This window comes from Telopea speciosissima, chromosome 2 (genome assembly GCF_018873765.1).
Source record: "Telopea speciosissima isolate NSW1024214 ecotype Mountain lineage chromosome 2, Tspe_v1, whole genome shotgun sequence".
Lineage (NCBI taxonomy): Eukaryota > Viridiplantae > Streptophyta > Magnoliopsida > Proteales > Proteaceae > Telopea > Telopea speciosissima.
The window spans coordinates 77,644,486-77,656,662 of record NC_057917.1 but is presented as its reverse complement, the minus strand read 5'-3'; the positions used below and the strand labels follow the sequence as shown (position 1 = coordinate 77,656,662).

General features: G+C 39.2%; 1 protein-coding gene across 1 annotated transcript in view; it reads right to left on the bottom strand.

The window, feature by feature from the left end:
* The window catches only part of LOC122650309 (cation-chloride cotransporter 1-like), a 57,970-nt gene that overhangs the window by 22,648 nt on the left and 23,145 nt on the right, over positions 1–12,177 (bottom strand). Inside the window, exons 5-9 of the mRNA XM_043843700.1 lie at positions 10,273–10,387; positions 8,426–8,526; positions 8,176–8,237; positions 7,303–7,506; positions 4,248–4,362 (exon numbers count right to left, since the gene is read on the bottom strand). Of these exons, the coding sequence (XP_043699635.1) occupies positions 4,248–4,362; positions 7,303–7,506; positions 8,176–8,237; positions 8,426–8,526; positions 10,273–10,387 (597 nt within the window). The remainder of the gene's footprint in view (positions 1–4,247; positions 4,363–7,302; positions 7,507–8,175; positions 8,238–8,425; positions 8,527–10,272; positions 10,388–12,177) is intronic.

The following is a 12,177-nucleotide window of genomic DNA, read 5'->3' as shown; positions in this document are numbered from 1 at the left end:
TGCCCTGTTGATGAGGTCAAGGTGCATCGATTGTTTGAGAGAGAGAGGGTCTTATTTCTTCTCGGAGGTCTTAATGCTGATTTTGAGCCTCTTAGGGTGCAAATCCTTGGCCGTCCAAGTCTTCCCTCACTGGAGGAGGTGTGTGGATATCTACAGAGTGAGGAGACCCGTAGGGGTGCTATGGGGACTGCCCCCACTGTTGAGCACTCTGCACTTGTTTCTTCCATCCCTCAAGACTCCACCAAGGGGGCCGATAAGGGGGTTGCTAAGGGAGCTGTGAAGGGTCGATTCCTATGTGACCATTGTGGCAAGAATGGGCATACTAAGGATTTTTGCTAGGATCTCCATGGGAAGCCCCCTGCTGGTTCATCTGGAGGGCGAGGACAGCGGAAGAAAGGGCCTAAGGCTCATGTTGGAGTTGTTGAATCTGATGAATCCTCTCTTTCCAAGGAGGACATTGCTGCATTTCGCCGGATTATGGCTCATTTGGATGGTTCCTCTGCCACCGGTTCTTCCACTGCACTGCAGGCTTCCTCCTCCGGCCTCACCTCTTGGGTCATTGACTCAGGTGCCACAGATCATATGGCTAATAGGTCACAGCTATATAATTCCTATTCTGTTTGTTCTAGGAAAGATAAGGTAAAAATTGCTGATGGTACCTTCTCTTCTATTTCTGGTAAGGGAGATATCCAGGTTGCACCTTTTTTACCCTTGAAGTCTGTTTTTCATGTTCCCAACTTTGCCACTAACCTTCTTTCTGTTAGTCAATTGACTAGATCTTTGAACTGCTTTGTCACCTTCTTTCCCACCCATTGTCTTTTTCAGGATTTGGTGACGAAGAGGGTGATTGGCAGTGGTCGTGAAGCTAATGGCTTGTATGTTTTGGAGACTAGTACTTCCCCTGTTCTGCAAGCTCAGTCCTATGTTTGTGGGCAAGAAGGTGGACGTACTCAGGAAAATATTCTGCTATGGCATTGTCGCTTGGGGCACCCCTCCTTTTTTGTTATGAGGAAACAGTTACCACATTTGTTTATTTCTTTTCCTATCTCGCATGTTTTTCATTGTGAACGTTATCTATTTGCCAAAAGTTGTAAAACAGTTTATGCATCTAATGGTAATAGATCTACTTCACCTTTTCATCTTATCCATACTAATGTTTGGGGGCCCTCCTCTGTCACTTCTTTGCGTGGCTTCCGCTACTTTGTTTCTTTTATTAATGACTTTTCTCAGGTTACTTGGGTTTTTCTTTTGAAACATAAGAGTGATGTCCATGTTGCATTTACAAACTTTTATGAGTTAGTGTATACCCAATTTCAAACTCGGATCCAAATTGTCCGCTCAGACAAAGGTGGGGAGTATATGTATAGTGGTTTGGAAACCTTTTTTTCAGACCATGGCATTATTCATCAGGTGGCTTGTGTTGATATCCCTCAACAAAATGGGGTGGCTGAAAGAAAAAATCGCCATCTCCTTGAAGTGGCTAGATCACTTTGGTTTACCATGCATGTTCCAAAAACTTTTTGGTCTGATGCTTTACTCACTGTTGTCTTTCTTATTAATCACATGCCTTCTAGTGTCTTGAACTTCCAGGTTCCTCTTGATCTCTTGCCTTCAAGGTCCTCTTCTTTTTCTCTCCCTCCAAGGGTGTTTGGGTGTATTTGCTATGTCCATATTAGCAAATCTGCCCACACTAAATTGGATCCTAAGGCCCTGAAGTGCATCTTTCTTAGGTATTCCTCCACCTCAAAGGGGTATAAATGCTATCATCCTCCTACCCGTCGGTGGCTCCTCTCCAAGGATGTTCATTTCTTTGAAAACATTCCGTATTTTCAGTCCCCTCTTCAGGGGGAGTGTGGTGTTGAAGGTGAAGAGGTTCCCGAGTTTGTGTCATTTCCTTTCTCCTCTCTTGTTCCTATTTCTCCTTTCCAGCTTGACAAAGGGAAGAAAAATTCTGTGGATATTGTTGTTGAGGGGGAGCCTCCTAGTGCACAGGAAAACAGAGAACAGGGGGAGTTATTGGTGTATACGAAGGATAGGAGAAATCCTCCTTCATGGCTTCCTATAAAGAAGACCTGCCAAAATCCTTCTTCGTCTCCTCATCCTGAGCCTTCATCAGTTGAGACAGGTATACCTTCCTCTAATTCTCCATTCTCAGACTTAGATCTTCCTATTGCTCACCGAAAGGGAACTCGGGCATGCACTAATCCTATTGCCAAGTTTGTTTCCTATGATTCTATCTCCCTTACAGGTAAAGCCTTTACTGTGGCTATCTCATCCATCTCTATTCCCAAGAATGTAACAGAGGCTATGGCAGATCCAAAATGGAGAGAAGCAATGAACACAGAGATGTTGGCTCTTGAGAAGAATCACACTTGGGATCTTGTTGAACTCCCTAAAGGGAAAATCCCGGTTGGGTGCAGATGGGTATTCACAGTCAAGTTCAAGTCTGATGGTACTGTGGAAAGGTATAAGGCAAGACTTGTCGCCAAGGGGTATACACAGGTGTATGGCATTGACTATCAGGAAACCTTTGCTCCAGTGGCCAAGCACAACTCCATCCGTGTACTTCTCTCAATGGCTACAAATCTTGATTGGCCATTGTACCAACTTGATGTGAAGAATGCATTCTTACATGGTGACCTAGAAGAAGAAGTATATATGTACTCTCCTCTTGAGTTCAAGCATCCTGGTGATAATGGGAAAGTGTGTCGACTTAGGAAGGCTCTCTATGGACTCAAACAGTCTCCTAAGGCTTGGTTTGAGAGGTTCAAAAAAGCCCTCTTACAGAATGGCTACACTCAAAGTCAAGCTGACCACACATTGTTTATATAGAGAAAGGGCAGCACTATTACAGCTCTCATTGTTTATGTTGATGACATTGTGGTCACGGGAAACAGTGAAGCTGAAATCTCAAAGCTTAAGCTTTATTTGGCTCGGCAGTTTGAGATCAAAGATCTTGGTCTATTGAAGTATTTTCTGGGGATTGAAGTTTCAAGATCTAAGCAAGGGATCAATGTTTGCCAAAGGAAGTTTGTTCTTGATCTACTTAAGGAGACAGGCTACTTAGGATGCAAACCAATCTCCTCCCCTATTAAGCAAAACCACAAACTAGGGGAAGATTGTGGTGAACCTTTGGTGGATACTGAAAAGTATTAGAGGCTAGTAGGTAAACTTATCTATCTCTCACTCACCCGACCTGACATCACCTATGCTGTTGGAGTAGTGAGTCAGTTTATGCATGCACCCAAGATGGGACATCTTGATGCAGTTTATAGGATCCTCAAGTATTTGAAGTCATGCCCTGGAAAAGGTCTTCTCTTCTCTAGGAATGGTCACTTGAGAATTGAAGTATATACAGAAGCTGATTGGGCTGGGTCTATCTCTGATATGAGATCCACATCTGGATACTATACCTTTGTTGGAGGCAATTTGGTCACCTGGAGGAGTAAGAAACAACCAGTGGTAGCCAGGTCAAGTGCTGAAGCAGAGTTTAGAGCCATGGCTCATGGTGTGTGTGAAGTCTTATGGTTGAAGAAGCTTGTCCAAGAATTGGGGTTTGAGACAACTGAACCTATGAGTCTATATTGCGACAACAAGGCAGCCATCAGTATTGCTCACAACCCAGTTCAACATGACAGGACAAAGCATGTTGAAGTTGACAGACACTTTATTAAGGAGAAAATAGACTTTAAGGCTATTTGTACTCCCTTTGTGAAGACGAATGAACAAGTGGCTGATATCTTTACCAAAGGACTTGGCTCCAATCACTTTAGGTTTATGTTAGACAAGCTGGGTATGTATGACATATACCACCCAGCTTGAGGGGGAGTGTTAAGAATGGTTGTATTGTATCAGGGATATATGAGTAAATATCCCCTTGTATTATTTTCTTATTTTTTGTCATTTGTATAAGGCCAAGGGCCTAGGTGTAATTTACTATTCTTTTCAATATAAGCATGTTAGTCTCTAGGTTAGAGACATAACACTTGAACACCAAAACCATGGCTGCTCTCTTCTCTTTCTTCTCTTCTCCTTCTTCAACCTAAAATCTAACATTTCCGGCTTTACCCGGCTATTGTACTTTATCCTTGTATTATTTTTTGCCTTCATTTTAATAAAATTTGGTCATATCCCAAAGAGCAAGAACCCATCAAAAGTTCCAAATCAAACATTTGTGTAGATTTTAAGGTAATAAACAAAAATAATCCCACATAATATGATACAAAGTCTATAATTCTACGACTTACTTGAAGTTCCAGTAAATTTTTCCTTCAGGATCAGGTATCCCAGCACTGTCAGTTCGTTGGTAATCAGAACTCCAATTATCTTTGAATGTTGTCAGGCTCAAGCCCGTGATTCCAGCTGTTTCAAGGATGAGAAAAGAAACCATTTCTACAGCTAAGCTAAAAAGGATGACGTGAATAAAAAGCAAAAAAAAAATATATATCCAGGGGATCAGGATACAGTCTACCAAAAGGGTATGGTGGCAAGTGGATCACTTTAAGGCATTGCAGATAAGGATCTAATTAGAACAATAAATGCAACAGCAGATCAGACCAACGGCCAAAGTCCTAACAATCAGGTAAGTGAATTTTCTTTACAACTGACAATCTGACCAATGATCCGAACCAACATGTACAATGATTTTTCTTGACAATTCACCATAAGTAAATAAGAATGCAATCTGAACCCTTAAGTCTTGTGGTCCAGAATTGGAGTTCTTCGCTCAGTTGAATTTGGAATTTGAACTCTGAACCTTAATACATATGAATGCTAGGCTAAGGTGCTTAAGTCCCTTTTGAAGAGAAATGGAGAATCCTACAATTCTAATCTTTACATCCCGTCAAAGATTTGAATTTGAGTTGAAAACTGATTTTACTGGGTTGAGGTAACTTAAGTACTCAAATTTGTTGTATATATGTACGTATATGGGGAGGGGGAGAAGGCCAGTAAAACATGATAAGCAACCATATTAGATATGTGAATTATGATTTTAGACTTAGCTGATGTTGCAGGATTAAGAATCACCTCATTGTCCTATTGAAAATGTGTAGGTTAAACCCATGTCCAAGCAATGCGATCTAGGAATTCAGAAAGATCTAATAAAGGGTGTACCCAGTCCAGGAGGCTCCTGCCACTAAGGGGTCTGAGGAGGGTCATAACGTACACAGCCTTATCCCTGACTTTCACAGAGAAGTTGTTTCCAGACTCAAACCCATGACCACTTGGTCACAATGGAGCAACCTTACCGTTACAGAAAATAAATATCAAACATAAAAGACTTAAGCATGATGAATAAGAGAAAAGTAAAGGTTCTGATGTAAGGATGAAGTTTGATTGTGGCAATGACACCTTTGATAGATGAAATTGAATATTTAGCTTCTTTAGAAAATGTGTTCTCATAAAGTAATTTGAACTTCTTAGGATTTGGTTTTCTAGGTTGGTGTTCAAAACTTGCAGCTCCTAAGGCTTGAGCTTTTCACCAAGTCCAATGGCGAGTTCCTAGGGAGGATCCATAGTTGTCATGGCGTCGCCATGGCATCCCGGCGCTGGAGGTCTGTGCATATCGACCTACGCCATGGCGTCCTGTCTCTCTTTCCTGCTTCGATTTCTTCTTCCTGCCTCTCTTTCCCTCTTCGATTTCTTCTTCTTTAATTTTTTGTTTCTTCCCCAACCTGCAACTAAGACATCCGCCAGATCTGATTTCAGATCTCATCATTCGGTTGCCAGTAGAATTTTGGGGCTATTTCTCGTTGGGATCGGCAGACCTTGGTGCTGCGATTTTGTTTCAGAAATTGCAGGGAGAATCGTCTTCATAAGAAGGAGTTTCCTCTGCTGGAACTACTCCAGTTCACCGCCTCTCTGCCTCTCTTTCTATCGTGTTATTGCAAGGTTGAAGAGACATTAAGTCTTTAAAATTGCAAGTAAGGACAACTTATATTATTTATATAAAACCCCTTATATTCTCTATTGCTGTTCTATTTAACCCATTCAGTTTTCTCTTTAACTCCATTAAATTACAGTTCTGCCACTCCTTTACAACTTCAGATTAATTACAATTCTGCCATTGCTCTTATAAATCTTGATTTATCTACTAGTTTGCCATTCAACTTTGGACTTAATTACAATTCTGCCATGGTCGACATGATCGCAATGGCAATGCCATGGCGGGCGACATGTCGATATATCAATCAGACACCCCTCCACCAACTTGGATCGCCATGACGCCGTGACAACTACGGGAGGATCAGGATGAGAGTTTATGATTACATGGAGCTGGTGGCGTATTTTCTTCCAAATATATGTTCATGACTCTATTCAGTTCAGGTAGGAAAAAGTCCCTTTTCGCTTCAAAGTCCTCAGAACATTGGAAACAAGGATTTAGAAATTGGCATAGGAGGATGCCTCATTCTGGACCAATACCAATCCAGATAATTCTTGTCTGATACTGAATACAACAAGGGCAATCCAAATGATCCGACCCGAGTTTTAAGACCTTGATTGGAAGATGAATTTTAGTCGTTTTATGATTCAAAACTCAATTTTCTCAAACGAATCTATTCACTTTATCTTTTCGAAACTTCATTTGACTATAACTACATCATAACCCCAGACATATCTGAGGTGTTGACATTATTATTACTTGCCTCCCTTTATCAACAACATGCTTCACTCTAATTTTAAGTCACTTGCATTAGTGACATCCGAAGAAACTTAGGAAGTCCATTTACAGTCAATCACTAAAAGCACATTTTGTTGCTAGCTCAGTAATTGTCTAGTAATGATGTCAGCTGTTTCAGTTAGACCAAGTGGCGGCTTCTTAAAATAGCAAAAGTATATGAAAACTCATGTAAGTACAGTGATTGTTCAGAAAACATGGGAGATGTTGTTGTCAAGGACCTTAAGAGGCATCTGCTGCCATGTACGTCCTCTCAGTTGCACATACACCAAATGTGTCAGCATGTGCTTCCCAGAATCCAGATTATTCTAATAGCTTAGCCAACTAGACCATAAATTCCTTGCACAAGAAATAATTAAACTGATACAGTTTCAGTATAAAGAAATTGGGCAAGAGAATGCTGTTTGGTAGTGTAGCCCCTGCACCCGCACACGGGGCCAATAAGAGCATGCGCAGGGGCATCAACACAGATGGGATTTTTTTTATTTCAGAAGGGGCTGGGGGTAATTTCGCATGCTACTCTGTCTGGATGCAGGAACCACGCCACCAAGCAGCTTTCTTTTTTCCAAAGAAATTATAGCAAACTGAGGAAAAGGAGAAGAATATTAAGAGGGAAAACTTACATGCAGGATGATCCTTCCTCGCTGCAAAGATCCCAATAAATATGCATGACAACGAAAACAGAACAGGTATAAAAAAAGCAGGTGCAACCCGATTGATAATTTTGACGCCACCAAATACAATAAATGATAGGCTGATGGTCATAACAATGCCATAAATTTGCAGGTCATGTATGCTAGGACTTGAAACACCCGCAGCATTAGTCACTGAAATGAAATACATTATGGAAAAGAAAAACAAAATTAGCAGGTGAGGATATCCATTGAATCAATTACAATTTACGACAAATCTATTCCAAGTTTACAGGGTGAATATTTTCATCTACAAATGGGATCTAAGGCACATGATGCCTGTGCAAGGTTTAGCCTAAATCCCATTATTTAATGCAATATTCAAGCACCTGGTTGAATAGTCTGCTTAATCATATCACATCAAAAACCTAATCAATAAAGCCAGAAAATATTTTCTATGCAAATTGGTACAATCAGTCTGTCACATGAACATGGAACAATTGGCAATCAATCCTCTCATGTACACCATGTATGATGATACTTGGTCTACATATGGATGGTGGAAGTTTACCACGTAGGGTATCAAAAGAGTGCATCCAACCTCTCGATATTCAGAAGCTTTCTGCAAAATTTGCTTGATGATATTTTATACCAGTGTCCGTAGGAGAAACAATGTCGTATAGAAGGTAAAATTTATACAAAGTAATAACCTCTTCCTTTCCTTTTATTAGTTACTCATTATCTGAATTGAAAAAAAAAACTAGAAGTATCAAAAATAAGGATTGACATAGAATGGGATCAAAATGGTCAATCACAGAAGCAAAGGCTTTGGACGTCAACCTGTACAGATTACTCGAACATTACCTCTAAATATTCCAGCAACTGGAACAGCATCTAGGAAGGTCTCTACTGCTCCCAAGACATAGCTGAGAACACCAGCAAAACCAGGAAGCATGAAAGGAAGAAAACAATAGTGAAAAAGGTAAAGAACAAGATACAACATTAAAACAAGAGGACATATATGATGAACCCTCAGGTCCATCCACACGGAACTCTACGCTAGAAATGGCCCACTACGTAACTTATTTTTAAAGATGGCAAAGTCCACACTTACAGAGCTCCAGCGACTGCATTCCCAAGAAAGAAACATAACCCAATGCTAACTCCAACCTCTGGACCAAGAGCTCGACCAATAAGATAATATGGTCCACCACCCTGGAGTAAGTAGGATGGATGAATAATAAAGTTCGCCTTCAATTCCACCATCAAACATATGCATGGGAAGCATTGTAACATTCCGGACATGATACAATAAGGATGTTCCATTTCTTGTTTTATCTAAACATTATATTTTGTTGGAAAAGGTTTACCACATTAAAAATACATAGTAAAAGGAGATAGTTTAATCAATGCGTTTGTTTTTTGGGAATTAGTTTAATCAATGCTTTGATATGGGGAGTCATCAGCAGTGTATCGGTAGGGTTTTCAATGTACCAGGACCAAGGTTTAAAGTATCGGTATCGGGTATCGTATCGGAAGGGTGATTTTAAGAGACGTATCGTATCGTACTGTATCAGGGATACGTATCGTATGCTACAGATACACATGGAAATGGTCAATATACACATGGAAATACACTTTTGGAGGCAAATGCAATATATAACATGTATAATGCATAAACACTAAAATGGAGAACAACGTATAATGAAACAAGAGACTTTCATCAATTTGAGTGCAAATCCTTGCAATGATCAAGTTTGATGTATCAACAAACTTAGTTTTATTTAAATTTATCGATTTATAACAAAAAAAAAAAGGATTAAAAACCATGATTTAAACACAAAGATCAAGTTTTTCTAAAACTTATCTTTTTCTGTGAAATCTCTTTTTTCTATGAAATCTCTAGCAATCTCTGATCTCAAAAACAAAATCATATTTTGATAGTCACATGGGACTTTAATGGTCGTATCAATGTGTATTGGTTGTTATCGACTGTATCGGTATGTATCGGTCGGTATCGAGCCGTATTGGCCTATACATAGCGATACGTATCAATACTCTTACAAAATATTTAATGTACGTATCGTAAGTATCGGTACGTATCGGTCTGTATCACATCGTAACGGTCCGTATACGATACCAATCGATACATGCTATTTTGCTAAAAAAAGATACGTATCGGTATCGACTAATATCGATACGTATCAGTCTGTATCGTATCATATCGGTCGATACTTTAAACCATGACTAGGACAACACAATATGATCGTCTTCTCCCTATAGAAAGTTCCTAGGTGAAAGATCACATTTTACAATAATCCCTGCCATTATCAAAAAGTATACGATAAATCTCAAAAGAAATTTCATAGTGTAGTCTAGGAATGTAAACGGATCGGATTCGGCTCGGATAGTGCTATATCCGCATCCGCATCCGATTAGCTTTCGGACGGATTCGGATAGTGCTAAACGGATACGGATCGGATATTTTATCCGTTTACATATAAATATAGCTTTTCGGATAGCTATAGCCTATCCGTATCCGTTTAGCCTTCGGAATGAATCGGATAGTGCTAAACAGATATGGACACGGATACGAAAACGGATTTCGGCTATTCATTTACATCCCTAGTGTAGTCCTCTATCATACATGTTATACTCATATATATATATATGGGAAAATCTTGTTGTAACCAAGGTTGGTGAAAAAAAATTCATAACCTTACTTTTTTTGCCCTACTAGTATAACACATTTTTTTCAATGAGGATAAATCCTGTCATTTTGACATAAATACTGCATTAAATAACATTCAACTTTTCGGAAACCCTTGTTTACCCCTGCAATAAATAACTTTTCAGAATAAGACAGGGGGCAATTAAAAGAAGGTTACAAATTCAACACGTTTTACCAGTACCAGTTAATAACCCTGGAAATGCAACTGAGAGAAATAGCGTATGATGTACCTTCATTGCACCATTGGTTGCGATAGCACTTAAGGATAATCCGGTCAGGAAAGTGCACAAGTTACAGAAGGCGACCAAAAACAGTGACTCACCTATGCCTGCCATACCAACAATCCTGCAGAACGAATATTCACCCATTAACCCTTTTCACATATTCTCAACTTAATAATGCCCCTAATACAACTACTTTAGGCTAACAAGGCAACAAGGATGGTGCACCACAAAAATCCTAACAAAACAGGAAACCCAAGGCAGTTGCTGCAATTTAAGAATAACAAGAGCTGCAATCAACTCCAAGTCATCACCTACAATATATGAAACGACTACCCAACTCTGTCTTAATATGTAACAACAATGTCCCCAAATGAGGTTAAGCATTTCATGATATGGACTACCATCACAATTTCTTCGGCCCAAATAGAATATGAGCACATTTTCAAGCCCCAAGTTCCTCTCACTTCATATTAGATTCGTATACAGCTAGCCTTCAATAACCACCACAATTCATCATCTCGGTCGAAAACACTGAGATTTGGCGAAATATTTCGGTTTTGACGAAAGTCGAAATGAAACTGGGTGCAACTCATTAGGAATGCAGAGCTTCAACTGAAATTTTGGGATTTCGGCTGAAATTTCAGTTTCGACTCGATTTCGGTACAAAACAGTGCATATAAAAACAATGTTTCGAATTTTTGAGTTTCTAGCGGTTTCGCTTGTTAGAAGGGAAAAACTCAAAAAAAAATTAAAAAATAAAATAATAATAATAATAAACCAGCTTGTATTTTTTGCCAAATTGCCGGCATTTCTTGGTGGAACAAAGTGTTAGGGACTACATAGCTCCAATTTGCAAATTTGAGCAAGTTTATGTGAGATTAAAACTTAAGAGGCATACTCTTTTTCCCCAAAGGACTCGAGTCTTCCTGGAACTTTATGTGTTACTGACATAGAGTTGGAGGAACGGTTTTGTAAAGGTGTTTTAACCTTAGTTGTACACTTGTACTTATAACACTTTGACATAGTGTAATATTAAATGGTTTTCTTCATTCCTAATGCTATTTTAGTTGTTTTCATTGAATCTTGTGTGTTCTTCTAATACTAAATTATGTGTATAACAGGCTACATTATAGAAAGTATACAGCAGAGTATGGCATACTACCAACCTAGGGTACGAAACCAAACTACCATTTTAGGTGCATTTTTTTACAATCTACAAGTTACAATATGATTAGAAATGCTTAATTAAGATTTCTCTAAAGCTTCAGGACAAAATATGACCATTTGACTATCAAAAAGGCCAACCGAAATGGCCAGCTAAAATATTCTGAGTTTTAATCGCATTTTGGTCAAAACCGAAATCTCGAACCTTGGTTACCACCCACACCAATAGTCTAATATAAACATAAATATACATGAGTAATGGATGTGGGATTGGTCAACTATCAGATCAATTAGGGTAACTAGGGTACCTAGTGGACCCAAATTTGGCAGAAGATGGTATAGGATGATAATAGTAGCAAAAAGATAGGTTTCTGAACTGACAAATAGGGTTGTAGAATAAGGTTTCAGACTTAGAGTTGCATATGTTGACTGATGGTAGCAAAATTTGCCATGGCACCAAGACCAGGACAAGGAACCCAAGGCAAGCAATATTTCAAGTATAATTTCCATATTCCAAATATGTATCCATATTCCAAGTATATTTCCTTCATCTTTTGTGTCTGGGTGCCTTGATACATAAGGTGACTGAAAGCACCTTGACAATGCCTAGACAACTTTGATGTTAGCACTTTATCAAAAAAAACATTGCTGTTAGCAACTACAAAATAGAAAATAAAAGAAAAGAAGAATCAACCTAAGAAAATACCAAGAATTGAGAAACATGAATTGCAGCCAGTGTTAAGATAT